Raw genomic sequence first — 23,212 nt, forward strand, 5'->3', positions numbered from 1 at the left:
ACTGGTTGAGCACCTTCATCATGTAATGCTCTCTGTTGTCCCCACCTGTTTGTTCATTTAGAACAGGTGTGTGCAACAATACTCTCCAGAAGGCCATGCTGACTTAAATAAAGTAAGCACAGGTCAACATACTGGATGGCCACTAATTGGTTAACATGATTAATATTTCTAACATAAATGAAAACTCCACCTGATTGCTTTAAAACTATTACATATCTTTACATATTAAGTTAAATATCAGTAAATATCTATTTCATACATTCACCTTGAAATTCCTATCTGAAGGCAGCTTCTTATAGATTTTTAGTTAGAGTTAGTTTGTTTTCCTTTGTTGACCATGTTAAGATAGTGCTGGCAGTGGTTTTAGTTCCAGTTTAGCATGATTTTAAACCCAACTAATCCTAAATTAATAATTCTTTTTTTGTCAGTTGTTGGAATGAATTTGGGAACTTTTTTACATATCAAATGTGTTGATATTAGGTAAAAGGGCAATTTTATCCCAATGGTAGGATAAAATGAGGAAGGTCAAAGGGTCACTAAAACAGAAAGAAAACAATTACTGTCACACTGATCAATAAAATCTATACCTCTTATGGGAATCTGTCCAGTACATATGATGGGATCTTGTCTCAGACAAAACAAACTGATTTTAATTGTTTATACCTTGTGTTGCACTGAATTTGTTTTGATGTAAACCTGGTGACACAGGGGCTTCACATGTTCACACAGCATGTGTATAAAAACACACGGTCTAAATTCACTTTGGGTTTCCCTTTTGACTCTTTTGTAAGGGGGGGAAATCTCCCCTTACATACCCTTATGTTTTAAATTAAATGACATCATGTGCGTATATCTATCTGTATGTACAATATAAAACAAGACTGATTACAGAATGTACAGTACATAGTCCCGTGGCATGGGATTGCTTTGCTCACCAGGGATAATTCACTCTGCTTGGCGGTCCCTAGGCTGCCTCGCTTATTACTAGGGGCAAATTTGTTTAGGTGTACCTCTCAGTATTTGCTGCTGTTGACCTTCAAAGCTGGATGTGAGACTTAACCACTGGTGTGCTGAAGATAAGGACAAAGAAAAATAAACATCAAAGGAAAGAGGGATTGCGAAGGCACACTAGATAGGCTACTTGCCCTTTTTTCAGCTACTTTCAATCAAATTGCACTGGGTATGTCTGAGGACACGACAAAAGCGGGACTGGCTGATAAGCACAGTTTAACCAATGACCAAGCAGGACCTGGTGATTGAGCAAGACAGCGATCAAGTGCCACACCACTTTAATGGATCCAATGAGAGTACTGACAATGATACCACACACACGCTGTACAATAGAAATCTCTAGAATCATACTCCTTGCTCCCTTCATTCAAATTGAACCTCGTGGTCAATTCTTTGTGCCTTGGCTTGAGTATTGATTCCGTATGTTTACAGGAGGCTGAAAACAATGGGATCCACCATCTTTGTACAGCACACATTCATGGTGACAAATTTTGGTTTCAGTTCAGAAATGTAGTAGGTAAACAAAAGAGTTAAAAAAGCCATAATAACAATAATAATTGTAATAATAATAACCCATCCTAGGGATTGGTGGCACTTCTTAATATGAATGAATGGACACATGGCTGTCTGTCACTCTTTACAACCTGTTCATAGAGAAGATACACAGAAAAGAAAAACAAGTCCAGCTGGTTCTAATAGAATGCTTATCCCTATATTTAAAGTATCACTACAAGCCTAATAAATACTATTTAATTATTCAGGGAGGATATTTGGTACCAGAAAAAGATGTCCATAGATGCACACAGGATCCGTGAGGGGGAAGAGGGGAGGCTAACGACTGGGGGTAAGACTGATTTGACTTAACATCAGTGCTACATCCTTGTACCTGAAGTATCCCCTGCTGATTGGTAAAGCAGATGAGCTGTTTGTGAGGCAACTGAATCAGTCTCACAACTGTCGTGGTTTCTCATGGGTTCCTCATGAGAGCACGAAAAGACCAAGAGCACCGAGGCAGATGATGCACATGCCACGCGCCGTGCCTGTCCACACGGATGGGCACGATTGGCCCAGCCCATGGGAAGCAAAGGGGGGCTTTTGTGGTTTCGGAGCAGGTGCTGGAAGCAGCGAGTCAGGGCTGCAGGGTGACATGAATCTGAGAATCAACACAAACCCCGTCCTCCGAGAGAGAGAAAAAAAAAAGTTGCTGTCATACGTTTTTCTGCTTTCGTCCTTATTTTTCTCCATCCTGCTTGCACTCATATCTTACAACTGATGCTCAAAAGCAATGAGACTCCATTGGTTCAGACTTTAGATTTACGCTATTATCCAGACTGTTTCCCTTTTTTCCCCCCTACTGTATGCCTAACCCTGGGATTTCATGAATAAATAAAAGCTTTACTAGGGGGCTTCTTCCACCTCACTGCACATGGTGCTTCCCTGTGCCTTCCGAAGTCAAGTGAAGAAACTCAAGAAAATAAGCTCTGCCTTTAGCCATGAGACAAACTTAGATCGCTGCTTTTTCTTTTGTTTTGTTGTTTTATGTAATTCAATAGGGGGCAAGCATGTCTTATTTTTCCCTTTTTAAATATGCATTCATTAAAAGTACTTTTGGACTTATAGTATTGATTCTTTTAATTACATCCTTTTAACTAGTTGCATTTCTTTGTTTATGGAAGAGTCTTAGTCTTTGGGACGGGGCTGGTGGGCTTGGAAAGGGATGGGAGTCTCGCATGGCTGTAAGAAGGGGCTGGCTTTCAGTCCTACACAGTCTGAAAGGCCTTGGTCTGGGCGGGCACCATGAGGGTTGGGGGTGTAGGCCCGGACATGTTCCTGGAGTTGAATTTGGGAGTGGCAGGGGGCTCAGGGGTTTTAGGGGGCACCACTGTAGTGTAGGATGGAGGGGACTGGGGGAAGCCAGGAGGGTGTCCATTTTCCTTGAGAGCTGCAACAGCAGGTGGGCGAGGGCGGTGACCACGCTGGGCAGTGTTGTGCACCATGGACTGGGTGGAGGAGGCACCGGAGCGTGAACTGCCGGAGCGGGATGAGGACAAGGAGTTGGGCTTTACTAGCTTGGCCTTGGGAGCCTCGGCATCCTCCCTGTGGTTAAAAATACACAGAAAAGACAATCGTGACAAAAGTCCATATCATTTTTAATTTAGCTGAATTAACTGTACCTGTACTTGAAATTAGAACCGTACAAACATACAATAAACTGCAAAAGAGTACACCGAAGTGCCATTCCAATATATTATTCTAAGGTCTAGGACACATGGGAGTAGTATTATGTAGGGGGGGGCTCATGTAATTCATGAGATTCCTGCAGCGTCTAACTTTTGTGAAACACATTTGCATGAAATAATGAAATCTGCTGAAATCACTCGTTCCCCAGATACAATTGTTACAAGGGGGGATAAAAAGCTGCAAAAAAGTTTTTGCTGAGAACACAGTGAAAACTTTATAATCCTACTTTTGCCTCAGCTTTTAATAACAAGGTTAAAATATTCCAAGAAATATTCCAATAAACTGCTGGGAAAAAGTAACCTGAAAGAGTTTGTCCCTGACCCTACCATTAAACAGCAGCTCTGAAGACATTTTTGCTGTCATTGGTGTTTGGATGGTACTTGAATTAGTGAGGATCTGTTCAGAAAGTTAGAAATAGAAACTTCTCAGCTGTGCACTACTGGCAACACTGCAACGTCTCACCAGGCACACCACAGAGGGTCCCACAGCCCTTGCAAGAAGTGAACAGTTTTTAAACAGTGTTGGGTGGTTCAAAAGCCGTACCCATGAGATCTGCATCGCTCTGGTGGTCTGGTACAGCAACAACAGTGGAAAAGCTCAGACTTAGAATGTTATGAAAACAGAAAGCACTTCATTACACCTACTTTATTTACTCCTAAGCTATGCTGCATTATTCATTGTTACATCGGTAAATATGCACCTACACCAAGTCCACTCTGTCACAAAAACGTTGCTCTTACAAGGTCCACAGAGTCCACCTGTGCATTCAGGTCTTAAAAGGATAAATAAAAACTATTGTGAGATCTCAGCTCCATGAGCACACAGGCACACACTGAAATACAAGGGTGGTTTAAAAAAAAAGCTCTTAAAAGATAATCGATGAAAACTACTTTGTAGTTGTTTCCCCTTTTAGACACACAGAAACACAAAAAAAAGCACAGGCAGCACGATGACATCGAGCACATGCAGGCATGAAGGGGCTGTTGCTGTTTCAATTAGCATGTGACTTGCTTAGCTGTAGTTTAAAACCGTTCCAGTGGAATCAGTGCTCACACACAGCAGGTTAACATGCACAATCAACATCAGTTCATCCAACCAACCCTGTGTTACACAGAGCTGCAGCTAAACTGTCTTACACTTATCTTATTTCAGAAGCACGTTGCCATATAACAATTTTTACTTGAGGGTGATTTTTAAATATTTCATTATTTTATGTTTTCATTTTTGTCTGCAAAAAAAACCTGTCACAAGGACACTTAAACATGCATGAGCAATTAACATTGAAATATAAATTATTAACAGAATATTTATGTTTTTCATAAAAATTGTAACAGGTAGTCTTTACTGGGCTACTGGTGAGATTTTAGTGAAACTTGCACACAGTGGTCACTTAACAGCTCTTCACCCAAACTGTGCTCAAGGTCACGTACACGTTTTTCATTCTCAGTGGATTTTAAACAAGGAAACTAATCACCTTCTTTCTGTACTTCACACTTTTCAGTAACTTGTGAACTGTGAAGGACTGTGAGCCAGGTGAACTACTACATCACTGATGTAGTGAACAAAAGTGTTCTGCCGGTGTCATAACCGTTGCAGGGTGCATAATCGTGGCAACCAAGGAAATTTACACAAGCTTGCTGCAAATCAGAGAAGTCTGCATCTTTCTCATTTTGGACAGCAGCGCTAAAAGCAAATACTTTTAGCCTTGTGAAAGTTTTTGAAAATGATACAGACAGAAAATGATGCAAAAGTAATGCCCCTTACATTCTAGTACAAATTGAAGGGGTTAGAATATATTGCATACAGAGTAAGCAGAATACAAGTGTATCTGCAAAATCAATGTGCTGGTCGTCAGCTGATTTGTGCAATGCAGCAACTAGATTAAGGGTAAAATGTAGAAATACTCAAAAAAGTCATCATCATTGATTACAAGTGATTACAGCCAGGAAACAAATGTTTGAGTTCAACAAAAAATTTAAACTGCAGCTAAGCAGAACGCAACAGCCCCACAGAGCCCCACAAGTAACAAAGACTGACACGCTAACACACATAAAACCTGCAAAATGGTGAAAAAATGAAACAATCACTGGACAAATGATGATTAATAAACCTGATCTCATTTGGGGTCTCCTCTTCCTCGTACTTCTTCTTCTCTTTCTTCCGGAAGACGAGCCAGATGATTAATATCACAATGAGGACACCGAGGGATATTCCCACCACTGCACCCGCAACCATCCCCACATCCCTCACGTCTGTGAACAAGAAAGGAGGTAGCTGATGAAAGATTGAGTCACTTACGGTCTCTGGTCTCATATATCCATAGTTTTCCCATGAACTCTTAAATTCACAAATACTTATCCTTCATGCCCATTTGCTGGAAAAACACTCCTTATCTTTTTGCTACAGCAACTGAGTTCTAGTTAAGACTTGAAAACTGTTTATGCTGAACTACTTGATGTGCCGTTTGTCTACACATGACCATAATCATGCTGGGCCTTTGATGCAATGTAATAGTTTTAGAGTGAAACATGACATGGGGCAGGGGTGGTGACCATAGCCAGCAATTTTGGTTTAGTCCAGTTGAAGCACTGAAGGAGAATGAAGAGGGTGAAAGGAGCTAGATGGAAAGGCAGGGAGGGGAATAAATGTATTTCTAGCTGCTGTTTGAAACAATAACCATCAATCAGAGTGGCAGTTTGGTGCGAGGTGAATGCTGTTAGGTCAACTCCATCGCCCTTTTCTCCCCAAACTCACGTTTTATTGTGACCTCAATGGTGCAGTTTTCCTCTCCCACGTCATTGCTTGCAGTGCACCTGTAGACACCTGTGCTGTCCATGGTGAGATTCCTCAGGGTCACAATCTCTGGGTTCTTCAGATCTGGGGAGAACAAGAAAAACAATGCAATATTAATTATATAGGAGAGACAACTGAAATGTCTATAATGACGGAAGGAAGAACTTAGAGGCAGAGAGACAGACAGACATTGGAGTGTTTATCTTAGAGAGAAGCCCATCATTGGAGCGTGTTTGACAGACCGATGTAGCCCCAAATTCCCATGGGACATTTAGTCATCCCCACCAATGACAGCCATCCCAGACCAATAAATAATGGCTGTGTATTACTGTCCAGTGAAATCTAATTAGATTGAACAGGTGTTGTTTGGTGGATGTAATTAATTTTGAAGGTTTTTAGTTGGACACGTGCAATTATGGATGCCAGTTAATGTCTCTGTGTTTAGTCTGTATAGTTTATCTCCCCACTAAAACACATTAACTAATTAAATAAAACCCCCAAAACATTTAAAGATTTAAAACGAATTTTCCTGTTCACTTGATGCCAGTTCAGATCGTTCTCTGCATGTCACTCACTCGCTGACACACACACACACACACACACACACACACACACACACACACACACACACACACAGCAGATATTCTGAAAATATTCTTTTTTAAAAAAATATATATATATATTTTTTTTATTTGAGATTCTTGAGTTTAGACATTTAAAATACAGAATTCCACTCTTCCAGTGATTTAAGGAATATGAGTTTTCAATATTCATTCAGATGTGTTCTAGCTCAAAATTTTCTTTTGCCATTAGACATGTTTTTCTTATGTACATTTTCAGGCTGTTCAGCTAGTTTCCAAGTTCTTCTGTGTGAATTTCAGTTCTGCACTTTGGCTGTCAGGTGAATGATTCGGTGTATTTCAGCCAATTAAACATGTTTTTCATCAAAGATCTAATTAGTTCCCAGATCTAAAAAAAACAAACAAAAAAACTATGCAGACTGGTTGCCCCCCCCCCCCCCCCCCAAAAAAAACTAATTGAGTACAGCTTACTTAAGATGACTAAGTTAGGGCAACTTATTCATTTTGAGTATACTGTACAACCTCATTAGTTCCCAGAACACAAAATCTATGCAAACTAAAAAAAAAAAAAAAAAGGGAGTAAAGCTTACTTAATATATTGAACAAGTAGCGTACAGACCGCCTGGACTTACTTGGTAATTGTGGCTGTAAAAGGGCCAGAAATCATACTATAAGTCAGTGGTTCTCAAACTTTTTTTCCTAAGCCCCCCTTTGTTTTACAAGAAAATTTTGCCCCCCCACCCGGCACAAAGTACATCTTCCACCCACACACACCCATATTGTGTTTTCAAACTCCATTGCAGTTTATTTCACACCTCAAACACTTAGTAAACAATTAAACAAATTAAAGTAAACTGAAATAAATTACAGGTAGCAATAAAATAAACTACTAAGGCTACAATCACACGTAGACGGGTATTTTTGAAAATGGAGACTTTCCGTTTTCGTAAAAAAAAAAAAAAAAAAATCCCGTCCACACGTGCAGTTTTGGAAAAAAACAAACAAAAAAAACCTCACACATGTAAAAGCTAAAAATGAAATGTTGGCCAATCAGAAGTCTAGAAGCCTGGGAGGGAAAGACTAAACAGGGTTTTGTACCCTCACAAAACCTGAAGTACTTCCTAAAAGTTTGTGTTTTCCTGGAAAGGCAGATAAATTTGTGTTACTTTTCAAGTGCCTTCAACATTTCAAATGTTAATAACTAAAGACAGTATTTTGGTTGGTGTAGACTCACAACTAGGAATGAACAAAATGCATACAGCATATAAAAATTTAATTTAAAAAAATGTATTCAAATCTGACATCGGGATTTGGGTTGTGAGAGCGTCTGTAGAAGCCATGTCCAAACTTCACTCTGATGTCTCTGTCTTTCTAAATGGAGGGACAGTAACTGCATATGTATATGTAAATGTGCATATATGTATATGTTTACGTGTGGACAAAAGGCCCAACCCATAGAAAAAACTGCGGTTTCAAAAATACCCGTGCACGTGTGGATTTAGGCGGCGACTCGTATAGAAATGAGTTTTTAAAATTTGATTTCTGTCATGGTGTGCTGTGGCAGGCAGGTTGTAGGACCCAAACTTGTATGCGGAATGAAATTTAAAGCAGCAGCTTTTATTGCTGGAAAAACTTTTCATAAGAAATAAACTTCACCAAAACAAACCAAAACCTCGAACACAAAAACTAGAAACTAAACTGGACTCTTTGAAACGAAAAACTAAGAAACAAGAACTAGGAAAACAAATCGTGAACTATGAACTAGAATTAAGTCAGGAACACGAAGGGAGAAAACACCCAGCAGACATGACTGACTGGCAAGACACAGGAGGTGAGCAAACACAGACAGAGATAACACAACTAAAATCACTAACTAAACTAAAGAACCCCCCAAAACATGAACAACAATAATCAAGGAACATATTTACAACGACTGGAACACCAATTTCAGTTTCTCTGTCAGTCATTTTCTTTGGGTCTGACAAAACTTTTGACAGACTTTGACGTTTTTGGAAGAATCCCCTTTTCTTCTTTTTCTTCTTGATCTTAAGGTCTTCAGACTTCAGACTGGATGCAGTTTCAGCAAAAGGTTCCTCACAGGGAACATCAGGCACTGGGACAATTTCCGAAAGAGATTCTTCAGCTGGTGGAATGTTGGTCATTGAGAGACTGTCAGAAGGACGTTCTTCATTTGAAAGAACATCAGATAATTATAGATTTTCAAAGGGAACTCCTTCACTGGGAAGAACATCAGATATTTGCAGCTTTTCAAATGGAGGTCCTTCACTGGGAAGAACTTCAGACGTTGTAAGAATTTCTGAAGGAGGTTCTTTGACTTGTGTAACATTAGGCACTGGCAGATTTTCAAATGGGGCTCCTTCACTGGGAACACTATTGGACATTGTCAGTCTTTCAAATGGAAGTTCTTCATTTGGAAGAACCATCAGGAAGACTTGAAGGGGGCTTGAAAATTTTGGATATGTAGATCTTTGCTACATCAGCAACCATCCTGAACAACACTGGTGCAAAGTTACATAGAATTTCTTGAGGATATTTCTGTCTGATCTCCGTCAGGATACTCTGGACCATATCGTCTCAGATGGAGTGGGTGAAGATGGCCTGGCTTTCCATCACTGTGAGATTTTTGGGGACACGATCCAAAGTGGCCTTGATAACACTTGTGGAGAGTATGCTTAAAGTCTGGGAGGCCATGCTCAAGACGGGACAAGGAGGAAGCTCCCAGACGCCCTGCAGGATGTGGGGAACAACCTCTATCACCACCTCCTGTGCGGTGGGCAGTTGGGTGCTTTGTGGTTCCTGCTGCTTCTCTTTCAGGATTTGAATGTAATCCTTCACTGCGCTGAGGAGTTTAGGTGTTCTGTAGAATAAAACTATTTTCCTGCTAAAGTCTGCGATGATGATGGAGTTTCTCAATCTAAAAATAAAAAGAGACATTTAATCACCACCACTCTCAGGTCCTCAGAAATTTCCTGATATTTTCTGTCAGTTTTGGTTTGCATGGATCTGGGTTTTACTTGAGTCCTGTAGCTGGGAAGATGCCAGTAGATCTTTACAGCTTTGTCATAAATGGGTGTGTTGAACAACACCTGTCAAAGAAATAGCAAATTACTCACTGTTACTTAAAATGATTCTCAATTTGTCAACTTTTCTACATCAAATTCTTAAAATTGTTGAAATGCAGTAAAAACAAAAACTGTCACATACCCTGATGGGTTTGTAGATTACTCGACTTGCTTCCATTTAGATGTTATAGTCGTATCGCAGTCTGGAACAAAAACTGTCAAATCCTCTCCAACGATGGCGTAAGGTAAGATCTTCACCTGAAAATGCTCTGAACACAATGGTTTTGCTTGCACAGATGAGCTGTTCTTATCCAGTCTTTAAGTCTGACATCATTAGCCGTGTCTGGGCCCAAACTCCGCTGCAGGTCCCTAAGCCAAACGATCACTGCGGCATCACTGAGAGTTGAAAAACTGTCCAAACTCTTTCATCTGTAATAAAATAATCAGTGTGGCTGCTCTACCAGGTGTAACATCCATGCAGCATCCATGAAAACAGAATTTATTAAATTTAACAGAGTTAGAAGTTAGCAGGGAGTTAGCTCGCTAGCTTCCATCTAAATATAATATATGTTGTTCTAAATATAATATATGTTGTTCTGACAGGGATTTCTGAAACCAATTAAGACGTTGAGCTCTGCTATCACTTCAGACATAAATGAAGACAGTAAAGTAAACAGCAGTGACGTTTTTTAGAGTTACTGAAGTTTGGCTAGCTGGTATATAATGATGTGCTACGTGGTGGCTAGCGACACAGAAGGATAAATGCAAACTTTTTTCCACTCGATAAAAGTTAACGTGAGGGTTCCCGATGGTTAGGGACAAATGCAGTTGCATGGCAGGATGCTGTAAACGGACCAAACTTCAGTCAGGAGAACAACTGAGATAATCCATCCACAATACGAGGTTAGTTGTTAATATACTGCTGCACTGCCTGGGCTGTAGTTACATCGTAAGGTTTAAAAACTGAGCTTTAAAATGAATAGTGGTAATAAAAACCGAGAGAGACCGACAGTGATCACTGATTGTTTCTAGAGGCTTGTTGAGAATAAATAGAACAAGATACAAAGCATTAAAACATGCTAAAAACACAACTTAAGTAACATGCCTTAATAAAAGCAGAGCAGTTTGGGCCCTAAATCACTTAAAGACCAGATAGTCTGATTTAAGAATGCAAAATTCTAGAACAGTCAATATGGAAACTCTTGATGTGAGTTTCATGTTATTAAATGAAAAGAAATCACGTTATGTATTTTGCACTACATTACACTAAACTATTTATCGTATAAGTAAATAAAGTGTAGGTTAGGTCACTCCTGTGAATAGATGCACACAAACTGATGAATCACAAAAATAGAACGTCAACTTACAGTATGCCTTTTCATATTATATGCTTGCTTATCTCCATTTTCTAACAGTAGATGGGAACTTATGCAGTAAAGCAATGGCTTACAACACAGTTGACTGTGCAGTGGACTAATGCATACATTTAAAGCCTGACAGCAGCTGGTATATACACAGCTACAACAGTCTACAAAGGTTGTTTTCTGTCCACGAAAGCAAATATGATTGAAGAGATTTTTGTAATTTCACTTCTCTAAAAAGCAAATTAAACAAGGATTTATTGAACGATGGTTTATGCACTTGAATTAGGAGGGATAAGAAAAGTGACTCTATTGACTGCAATCTGCAATATACTGACATCTAATGGTGAGATTTTACACACTGTAACTTTAATGATACTTGAAAATAGGCCAGGAACTGCACTGCTTCAGTCTGACCCTGTTCAGTCAGCACACAAAGTCTGTGTAATATGTGAATAATAATAAATATGACTTTTCCTCTCTTTTCCATAAAAAGTTCCCAGTAGGGTTTTTGACCTTTGGCACCATGGAGCTGTGGGCTTTAAAAAAAAAGTCTTACACACTGTACACTGTAATTACTGTACTTTTAATTTCTGAAAAAAATACTCTAAAGCATCTTCTAATACTTCAAAATCTATTTGGGCGATTTGGACACGACAACGATTAACTGAAGTATAAAAGTATGAGCTCCAAGGTTCACGTTGGGGCCTTTTGGGGTCAGGAGTAAATTAGATTTAGTCACTTTCTGTGGCAAATTAATTCATTTTATCACCAGAAATAACAAATATTTCCATAATTAACACACTTCATATTGTGTGACGACTACAGTAAGATATCTGCAGGGATGTCTCACGTGCTCACTGCAGTTTAAGTAGTTTTACTAAAAATATTAAGACACAAATGGCAGTAATACTTTTTTTAAAAGGCCTAATGACTAAAACCAGGTAACTTAGTTACACCTGCTCAACTGCTCATTAAGACAAATATCTAATCAGCCAATCACATGGCTGCAAATCGGTGTATTTACAGTAGGCATGCAGACATAGTCATGATGACCCTCCGAAGGTCAAACTTAGCATCAGAATGGTGCGAAGAAAAAGTGATTGAAGTGACTTTGAACGTGGCATGGCTGCGGGTGTGAAATGGTTTGATCTGAGTATTTCAGAAACTGCTGATCTACTGGGTGGGATTTTCCCCACACAACCATCTCTGGAGGTGAAGGACAAAAGAAGAAGTAGCAAGCCTGAAAAAACACATCTAAGAGAGTCTTTACTGGACTGTGTGCACATAGATAAAATACAGATTTTCAGCCTGGTAACCTCACTTACCTGCAAGTATACCATCAACACTGACACAAGTACAAGAAAACAGCTATTGAATAGCTGTCCACTGTAGTGACCACTATGCGTGAAAGGGTTAATGTATTTGTAAATTAAAAGTTCATTTTCCTCACTTTCTGAACCAACCTCTAGGTCTTAATCAGTTACATGATTATAATATAATTATGTAACTGCTTTGCTGTCTTACTTGTCAGTTACTACCTTTAGGTGACACTGAATTTTTATAAGATAGCAACGTTCAGCTATTTCTATATTCGATCATCAGTCTGCAAAGGCAATGTGTTTTTTTGTACTATGATAAATTTACCCATGTACTCTGCATACTGCAACAGAGCACTGATCTTTCCTGTCATTTCACACTGACTGTGTTTGGAGTGCAATATAAGATTTTCCATTTATATTATGTTCCATACTTAACCTTTTTGGAGACTTTTATGTTGTTAGCAGGATCATGGCATCACATTGAATTTTAGGTGTTAAAAATACACAGTGACTGCTTTTCATTTAAACAAATAAATAAACATTCTGATGAAGAGCCACTAAAGGAAGTTTTTGGAGTAACTCTCAGCAGTAATTTGGACATGAAATAGTTAGTAGACATGTTATTAACCCTGTGAGAAAATCTTTAATTCTATTGAGGTACAGAGCCATAATTTAGACTACAGGAAACAGTTTTATTCAAATACAGTTTATTGTCAAAATGTTCTGGTGCTGATCAGTGACTGCCTTTGTACAACTTACCCATCATAAAGTGACCACAAATATTGTGGAACCAATTCATAGTGTTTAATTGCTTGTCTGTTGGAATATATTAAACACGAAAACCAGGAGCTGCAGAAACCCAGTAATGCTGAAGACACATGTAAGGAATTTATCTTGGTTTCATGATGCAAAAAGGGAGTTACAGTCACATATGATCAAAAGATAACATTCAGGCGAAGAAGTAAAACTAGCAACACATTTAGGTAACAACAGCATAACTGTGAAGACCGTGTAGACCAATTTCTAATTTCCACAAACAAAGTTCATTCATTCAAACTTGAAAATGTTAAAGTAGCAGCATGATAAACACTTCTCTCCACACTTGTCACCTTGGTAAATCAAGGCAAGCCTTGAAAGCCCCTAGAGTCTCATATTTCAGTCCCAACACTCATTTAGCAGAGCACAAAGAGTTTCTGGGCAAAGTTATCAGAGGCATAGATCTGTGTGGGCAGTATAGGGGTGTGAGTCTGAACCTGAATGCGATTAGATTAAATGTTCTTGATGGCTTATGCATGAAGGCATGAAGACTGTTGCTGAATGTTGTGGATGCCTGTGTCACTTTGCAAGCCATTAAAAATGAACCAAAAGGCCAATATTGATGGTAACAGAGGAGAGAAAACAGATTGGCACCCTGACGTTGTTTCTCCTGGTTTAGAGAATACACAATAGGGGGGAGGTGGCCTGCTATTAGCTTTTCTGTTACAAACCATCCCTGTTCTTATTTAGAGGCAGATATGCCTGGTTATGATTCAAGAGGAATGCCAGAATCCACACCATGTGAGTGAAGTATGCCTCAAGGCTACTGCGGAGCCAGTGTCTCTTTGGTACAGAATATAGTCTGAGCTGCCAATCCAGTTCTGCCTATTACATTTGATTTTCTCCACTTTATACACAAACAGTCACACTGACTTCGTGCATGTAGGTATTCACTTGAGCCAGGCTGACATTTCAATGTCACAGAAATATTCATCAGATCACAGCATCAGCTCTTGTGTTTATATAAGTCATCCCAATAGAATACAACTAGAAATCACAAGGCTGTGTTCTGTTTGATTTTCTGGAAAAAAAAAAAAAAAAAAAGTAGTACACATTATGTGGTCCTGGGTTTACTGTTCAAATTTGGAGAGAGGGGCGAACTAAAGATAATAGAGGCATGAAGAATCAGCGGATTAACTGGGACGGTCTGAGCCCATCAAAGTGCCCTTGAGCAAAGTGCTGCAAGTGTTAATCATTCCAGTGAAGCAGCTCAAGGAGCAGCAGTAGACTATATAGCTGGCACCGGCAAATTTAGGTGTCAGTGTTTGCAAATGTATGAATGTGAAAATGGGAAGAGGTGAAGGGAAGATGATGCGTTCAGCAAAATTTGCCTTCGACAAGCAGCCTATGAAAATCACTAATATGAAAATGAATCTTCGTGGCATTCCTCTGCAGAGGGGTCGAATAGTGAATCAGCATGTAAGTGTAGTGCCGATTATTTTTCTTACCTATCAGCGCCAGGTTTGGCAGTTTTCCCAGGCTCTTGCCTTTGTCCAGCACTCGCTCCCACTTGTAGCTAATGGGGTCTGAACCATCGCTGGATTTGCAGCTCAGCTTGACATCACTGCCCTCTTGGAGCTTTCCATCCATCCGGCATCTCGGCTTGGAAGGCTTGACTGTAAGAAAACATAAGAATCAAAAAATGCTTGAATCAATATTTGCAACAAAACTTCTTATCACAGTTAAACATAAAGTGTATAAAAGACTCAGTGTTTAACAAATTTACTAGACCACATGCCATAATAACAAGAACACACTAAAATTGTCATCTTTCAAAGACTTGTTTAAAGCTAAGACATATATAACAAACTGAATTCATGTTTTTAAATCCAAATCTCAGCCAGCACACTGGACTTCTCCAAGAAGTTCAGAAATAAATCAATCACTACAATTAATGTTTCTGTTCATGAATGTAAGTAAATGACTGTAAATTAGCATCTCAACCAAAGGAAATAATGTGCTTTATTTTATTCTGCTTTTTTATAAGTAAAACAGTGAATCTTAAAAATCATGGATAACAACATAAATTATATTTAGCAATAAAAATGTCAATTAAACAGCTTGCACATGCACACAACCATTACAGGAACATCAATAATTATTTTATAATTACAATGCTGCTAATTTAGGGCAGTTGTGACATAAACCTTACACTGCATGGTGGTCTAGTGAATTTGTTAAGCAGCATATATATTAATACAATAATTAAGCAAAAATAAATGCGTTCACCGAAATGATTAATTTTTAATATGTGCATATAATGTAGTCATCAATTTGCCAGTGACGCATGCATTAAAATATGGTTTCCATAGCTACTCTGCAGAAAATCGTAGCCTACGTGTATCATGTGGACTTGCCACAATATTTCCTATTCTAATTATAGGAACTCTGCATTTCATAAAATGAATCTTTTTTTTGAAAGGGAAGGGCTGACATTTTTTATTTTGAATGCTGAATATTGAATATTGAGTTATGTTTGAAATAGACTTCTTTGAACAGAACATCTACTGAAGCGGGAGTTATTTTATAATGTGAAACTGTCCACCACCTGTGTTTATCACCCCAAAATAAAGCACTACATTAAAATGAAAAGCAAAGAAATAAAATGTAGATAATAACATAGCTTGTTAGGTTGCATAAAGCTGAAATATTTGGCATACATTGTAAACTTTATTTGATTTGTTCTACCAGTATTTTTTATTGGTGCAACTGTTTATGAGGGATGTTCAATTACCTTGCCATCACAGTCATTTCTGGTAACACAAATTGAAGAAAAAAGCAACATCCTCCCGTAGAGAATGGATCAATTCAACCCCAAGGCTGGCTGTGAATACTTATGGTAATATGTTCTCATGTCAAAGGTTTTGGTCATAGTCTATTAGCTAAAGGCATAATACAGTATAGCTAGAATCTGCTGAGCCCTGCTCTGTTGGATACATGCTGAAAGGCACTGCTACACTTTAAAAGCATGAAAATAGCATACTGTTTCCCCCTCCCGAGTGACATATTTTTAGATCAGTGGTGAGCTAAATTTAAATATCTATTTTGTATTTTTGTCACGCTGACATATTTCCAATGCTGACTTTTGTGTTTGGCTTAGGATGCTTGTCAGCGAAGTTGCAGCAGTAGTAACTGCAAAATGCTATCATGCAGTGAATTAACAGTAGCCAGTGGAGAAAAAAAAAAAAAGAAATCAGATAGCTTATGTGCATTTCTCCCTTTGTTTGTCTTTCTTTTCTCGACACCCTGCAGGCTGTATTCTGCTCACAGACTTTGTAAAGAATATAATGAGAGGAGCTGATCAGGGAGCACTGATGCATTCGTCTGTGCGTCTCTGAGCTCTGTCGGGGTCGGTTAAGCCAAACTGCAGAAGGAGCAGTTGGACTGCGTAACCTCAGCTCATAACCCCAATACTAATAAGCACAACATATACACATTTAAAATCTTCACATGCAAATCCACACGCTCATTCAGGCGTGATTGTGCAAGCTTGCACAGAAACATACCCGACCACTGGAGAAGCGCACAAACTATGGCACACACACACGCTGTCTCATGCCAAGCCAGCTACCAGCTCAGCTGCCAAGCCATTATCTTAGCGTAGGGAGTGAGAGAAAATGCAAATGTTCGTCTCTCTCAAAATCGAAAGTGTCACTGCGAAGCTGAGGGCAATTTGTAAAATTCGAGGCACTAACTCACTGAAATGTCTTTATGGAAGAGAGAGGGGAGTGAGAGCGAAAGGATTAACAGACTGTTCCATTAGAAAACCAATAACCACGGGTTGAACTAATCTCCCATGATGTTTTAATAAATCGCATGCTTTTTTGACATTGAGAACGATCTCACTCCTCCCGCCGGACTTTGTGGCCAGCTATTGCAGCTGTCTGTCCTTCATAGTTGTTCAGCTATTTCTGATATGCAGACAGAGAAGCACATTACCACTGAGGTAGTTGTATTGTTGAGTCATTTATAACCATCTGCATAATGTGCAAATTAGAAGAACAACACGCTTCTCATACCAAAACGGGATTTTCTGTATTTATAAGATCTAAGAGTCACTTGGGCAATTATTATTTCTAAGTAGCTTATCTGTACTTAAACTGATGTAAGTTAACTTTTTAACATGATGAACATCAAACTGGTCTGTTGTCTTGTACTGTATATGTCACAGAGGACACAAATCTAGACTCTAGCTTGAAATTTGCCCATATAATGCAGTTTCTAACTCAATCAATCATTTCTGTGCCCTGCCAAACCTACTTGCATGTTTCTGGTCTCACCTCATCAACAAACCAATCCAAACGGACCCAAACAGCACGAACAAAATCAAATCACACTGTCTGAATCAAATTGAATCATTAGATCAGTCAGCATGACAGAGGAAATGTGCCAGGCTAATGATCCAGTGATTAGGTCTGTGTGTGTAAGAAGTGTGTGTATGTGTGTTTGTGTATGAGGATTTTCCATGTACAAATGAATTTCTTCATAGCCCGATGGTACGTGCATGTGCATTGATGTATCTACACGTACCCAATACAATGAGGTTGACTTGGCTCCAGTGGTACTTTCCCCCACTCTTGACTTTACAGTAGTACTCCCCCGAGTCGCTCAGCAGCAGGTCACTGATGAGTAGGGAGGCGTCTCCACCCAGGTACTCCCCAGCAAAGGACAGATGGTTGGGCTCAGTATCTATGGGGTCACTGATGTACACGTTTCCCCCAAAGAAGGTAATAATCTAGATGTGGAGAAAGAAAAGATAATCAAGGATTTAGTTCAGACCAGAGACTGTTGTCTGAAATGAAATGGTGGAAAAACTCCTTAAGTATTACAGCAAGGGATTGACTGATTCATAATTGCCCTGGTTCTACTCATCTTGATTCTATCTTTCTTTTAAAGGAATTCTCCAATTTCTTCCTGGACCTGGTACTAACATTTTAGCAGCTGGTGATGTCAGTACTTAACTGATTTATGCAAGTAATTCCCAAAATAAGATTTTCATCTCTTAACAGCACATTTTGGTTCGCTTAATTCCTATGTCCCAACAGTATTACCCTTGATATATTTCACTGGTAGGCTGCCATTTACATTTTAAATAACATGGCTCTAATGGCTGTGTATGCTCAGTTAAGACAGTTCCATGTAGTTCCTCTCTGGAGGCACAGTCTCGAGAAAAACAGAATACCAGCACTCATGGGTAACATTGTTAACAATCACTTTTTAATTAACACTTGGGAAATAATATTTTACAAATGAATGCATTTGCTGGAATGCCAGTATCCTGCCAGTGTTCATTTAGCTGATTATCTGTGAGTGTTGTTATCTCTTTATGGTGTTTCCACAAATAAAGCTGTCAAATGAAAAAGAAAAAAACCCCACAACACACTCCCAAACAATTCTATTTTATTATTCTGGCCCTAAGATAAAAGATTAAAGTGCACACAGTGGCACTAAAAGTGATGTCACCAGAAAACAACTTCAGAAACAGCAAAGTACATAATATCATACAGATGATACAAAATGGCTATAGAATGACACTTTTGTAACTCCGCTTTTCAAAGGATATACAAATAAAACTGAAAAGAAAAATGTAAAAAAAATAATGGAAAAGGTAAAAATCAGCTTTTAGGCCATTTTAGTCAGATTATGATCAGGCTTGGCTTAAAGCTTCAAACACCATAATTCTTAATGATTAGTCCCTTTTAAATGGACTGGTTCTTATATAGTGCTTTTCTACTCTACTTGAGCACACAAAGCGCTTTATACAGCATACCTCATTCAGCCACTCACACCAGCACTTTCTTTTATGCTTTAGTACTTTCATTCACACACATTCACACTCCAATGGGTGCATTGGAGAGCAACATGGAGTTAATATCTTGCCCAAAGATCTTTGGCATGCAGACTGGAGCTGCCAGTTCTCAAATGGCCAACCTTCTGATTAGTAGATGACCTGCTCTACTTCCTGAGCTAAGGTAGAAAGGTAAATCCCCTCAGAAAAAGTGCTTGCAGGTCACACAGCTTTAATCACCACCCCCACTACCAGTATCACATAAACCAGTGAGTTTGTATATGCCACAGCCACTGTAATCCTAGAAACATTTGGTTATAAGCTCAAGAATATGTCCAGAGCGTGCCCGTGGAGGAAGCCCAGAAGGATATTGGCTATTACAGTTGCCTATCAGAGCTGCAGATATGGATATCTGATCTCTGTGATGATGCCTAACAGGATAACAATGTGTTCATAACAGAGCTTCTACAAAGTACCAAACAAAGGCTCGTAACACTGGCTATTAGGCTAAAGCAGCGGTCCCCAACCCCCGGGCCTCGGACCGGTACCGGTCCGTGAGTCGTTTGGTACCAGGCCGCGAGAGTTGAGGCTCAGGTGTGCAATGTATGGTTTTCAGGGTTTTTATCGGTTTTCAGCGTTATTTTGTTATCGTTTTTATCGTTAACTCGGTTTTCCTGGGTCTTTTCACGTGTGTTATGAATAAATCGTATTTTTTTCGGTACCGGTACTAGTTTTATTTTGTTGTATTTATCCGCGACACCTTAAAGACTGGTTCGTGAAAATATTGTCAGGCATAAACCGGTCCATGGCGCAAAAAAGGTTGGGGACCGCTGGGCTAAAGGGATACACAGCCAGAAAGAATAAATGGCTTGTTCTCCAAAGACCTATCCAAGGTGTTTTCCCAGCTGCAACCATAACACCTTGGATAGGCAACAATGGGACAAGGAGCAACCAAGATTAGTTAGTTAATTAGTTTATTAAGATCCCCATTAGCTCCTGCAATAGCAGTTTTTTTTAACAGAAAAACTTTTTCATAAATAAAACATGTGCTACATGAAAGACCATAAGAAGTAGTTACTAGTCATCACATAAGCAAATCTCATAAAGTCATTGGAAACAACAGAGCACCAGCTACTTGACACAGCAGAACACCAAGACTCCAAGACCAGGCAGATCAACCTGAGCACCCGCTGTTCTGACTACAAGAAAGAGTATGAACCGGCACCCCACACTGGAGTGCTGGATTCAACACACTGATAACCTTAATCGGAAATTCCTTGTAGGTACACAAAAAGATGTTGTCGTTAGAGCCTGCGATTGACATAATCTGTTTGATTCTCCCTTTTTCCCCTTATATTTACCACCAAGGTTCATTGATGTTTGCAGACACCGGGTGTTCAAAGGAAAAAAAATGAGCTAATTTGAAGTTTGTAGCATCTGTAAACCTGCACCAGAAAGCTTTCATTTTCTGTTCCCTGGCTGTTTACAGTTTGTCTTTGTTTATTTCTAGCCTTTCCTTGTGTGTCTTTTGCTCTCTCACGCTCTTGTTTTATCCACACACACAAACAGAAACAAACACAGCTGTCACAGTGGCCTATTACTCAGGGCAAGTGAGAGCCTGCAGATGGGGACCGCTAAATGCTGGTGCCACAGCGCATCAGTGCCTAAGAAGCAGGGGCACCTGCTGTGATCACAGGTGATGACTGGCCATTTACACACACACGTATATACCCAAACCTACTCACAAACTTACCGTTTACCAAACATGTGACACACCATGAATGCAAACAGAAACATATCACTGTGCCACAGCTACACACAGAAAGTAACCAGGCTCTAACACCAAAACAAAAAAGGGCATAGCTGTACTTGTCCTGTGGGCATGCAACTGTTGCCTTCATGAAATCAGAACATTAATTACTCACAAACCACATGTGTATATGTGTTTTTGCTTCTGGTAATGTCTGTACTGTCTGTTAGTGAATTGTTCTATTAAGGCAAGGTGTTTTGTTGATTCAGTAAAATACTGTACACAGATAATTAAGCATCTCTGCTTTTTCAGACAGGTCATGAAATGATGATAATGATGACAAAGTGCAACCCCAAACCATGAAAAAGCTTCTGCTGTGTTTTACAGATGGCTGTAGACACTCACTCTTGTACTGTTCTCCTGACTTTCCCCATGCTTACTGTGGACAATTTGAAGCAAACATTGATATGCTTCAGTCTTTCTCCTTGTTTCCCTTCAAATGACTTAATGACAGCCACTCGTCCAATTTCCTCAAATGTTTTTAAGGCAATTCTGTACATGATGAGGAGATTTGGAAAGCTTTCAGCTATTAAAGCTTTGGGAATCACCCTGTTGGTGCAAAAATACAGTTTGGCAGAATTTCTGCATGTGAATGTTGCACACTTTTCATAGGTTTAAGTATATAAATGGAAACAAATGATGTGTTTTTAGTTTCTTTGCTAAGTTGTCTGTTATGTGCAGATGCAACATTGGTTCTTGAGTCAGGTCCCTGTTTTATGCTTAACAAACAAAAAGCATAATTCTGAAAAAGGTACAAGGACTGGACTGAAAATGACTGAAACATGTCCAAAGAAAAACTTTGACCTTCAGAAGGCCTGGAGAAAGTCTGGCTCCTTGGAAGCAAACTATAAAGACATGAGGGGTGGCTCAAAACTTTTGTACAGCACAATATATAATTTTTATATCACATCATTTTATCAAAAACATTAACACAGTAGAATTGCTGCTCTGATCAAAGCAGCCTGTTAAAGATTACTGGAAGCAGATTATATGAACAGTGTGGCTAACATTCAAATATTTAAGCTGTTCGGTTTTTAAAGTGTTTTCCATGAATAATTTTATAGTCAATGAAGAATACACAGAGGAAACAAATATACAACAATGACTCTGTCATTTTACTCTACTACTAATATATTTATCACCTCTGTGCACGATAATTGTCCTCGCAATAATGCCAGTTCAATATCTTCAGTTTTATATGCTGAAGGGCAGCAATTATGCATAGCAAATAGCAACAACACACAATACACACTAACTAATGTGGCACTGTGGCAGGAGCAATTTCCCAAGAAAGGATGGAAATGAAATTAATAACTTCATCTTTATTAACCATCGCTGGTCTTTGCTGAAACTACACTATGATAGGCTATAAAATGCCGTCTTTGAGTAACTCTCATCATCTAAGACCAACACGACTGAGAACAGTGAGAGGGCAGTTTTTTTGTTTTTTTTTTACTCTTCATCTGACTAAATGGAGTTGAATTTTGTGCCCCTCTGTGTCTTTAACACATGTAGCCTGTACATTTGCTAACAGAGGCTAAATGTTGACAAGATGCTCTTTCCATCTCAACACGGCCTTCGAGCAGAACAAAAGAATGATTTATTCATTCGGCTACAGGCGTAGTCTCTTTCCTAATCAAATTTTCAAACGTTTGATTTTAATTAATGGTGCCTTCAATGTTATCCTCCCGTTAAATATTCATCGCAATGTGGCAGCCCCAGTCTGAATAATCAAAGTGTAAGCCACCAGTTTCCCCCTTTCTTTCATTCCTAGCCCCGCTGCTTCCCTTCCACACTTTGCTATTCATTCCTTTCTCTGTGCTAACGCAAGAGTGCATGAAGAAATGGGTTCAGAAGAAAATGGAAGTCCCTTCCTTCCAACAGAACGCTGTTGAGATGCTTTGCTCTCTCGCGCTCTCTTATCAGATTCTAAGCTCAATTTGGGTGAAAAAAATGGCAGTTTTTCAAACACCAGCGAAATTATACCAGAATGTTATCAAACGCTTTAAAAAACAAAACCAAATTAGCGGTTTAAAGATTTCAGTTATCCTCCTGGTTCAGGCTGATAGACTTTATGAAGCCAGAATTAGAATATATTATTGTGCCAACTAAAACTTTAAAATACAAACAAGGGGGAATTTTTTTTATAAATGCTGTAATTCCTTTACAGTTAATGCAATACTTTTTGTAAAGCTGAAACTGCACTTAAAGCACACCTTGACTGCTTGATTTAAAATTCAGTGTGACTGCACACAAAGGGGGAAAAAAACTCAAACCTTTAAAAACTTTAAAATTAAGTAATTTTCTTTATTTCGTTTAACAGATGTTTTCCTTTTTTAAAGCACTGAATTTTACCATTTCCAGAAAAAGCCTATACACTTCTGCAAAAACAAAATAAAACAAGAA

At 39.0% G+C, this 23,212-nt stretch overlaps 1 protein-coding gene across 1 annotated transcript in view; it reads right to left on the minus strand.

Annotated features, from left to right (window-relative positions):
* Positions 1-2,625: 2,625 nt before the first annotated feature.
* clmpb (CXADR like membrane protein b) overlaps positions 2,626-23,212 on the minus strand; it is a 75,096-nt gene continuing 54,509 nt past the window's right edge. Inside the window, exons 3-7 of the mRNA XM_063493118.1 lie at positions 17,739-17,943; positions 14,657-14,824; positions 6,007-6,129; positions 5,363-5,504; positions 2,626-3,108 (exon numbers count right to left, since the gene is read on the minus strand). Coding sequence (XP_063349188.1) covers positions 2,772-3,108; positions 5,363-5,504; positions 6,007-6,129; positions 14,657-14,824; positions 17,739-17,943 — 975 coding nt within the window. The 3' untranslated portion in view covers positions 2,626-2,771. The remainder of the gene's footprint in view (positions 3,109-5,362; positions 5,505-6,006; positions 6,130-14,656; positions 14,825-17,738; positions 17,944-23,212) is intronic.

Source organism: Pelmatolapia mariae, linkage group LG14, assembly GCF_036321145.2.
Source record: "Pelmatolapia mariae isolate MD_Pm_ZW linkage group LG14, Pm_UMD_F_2, whole genome shotgun sequence".
NCBI lineage: Eukaryota > Metazoa > Chordata > Actinopteri > Cichliformes > Cichlidae > Pelmatolapia > Pelmatolapia mariae.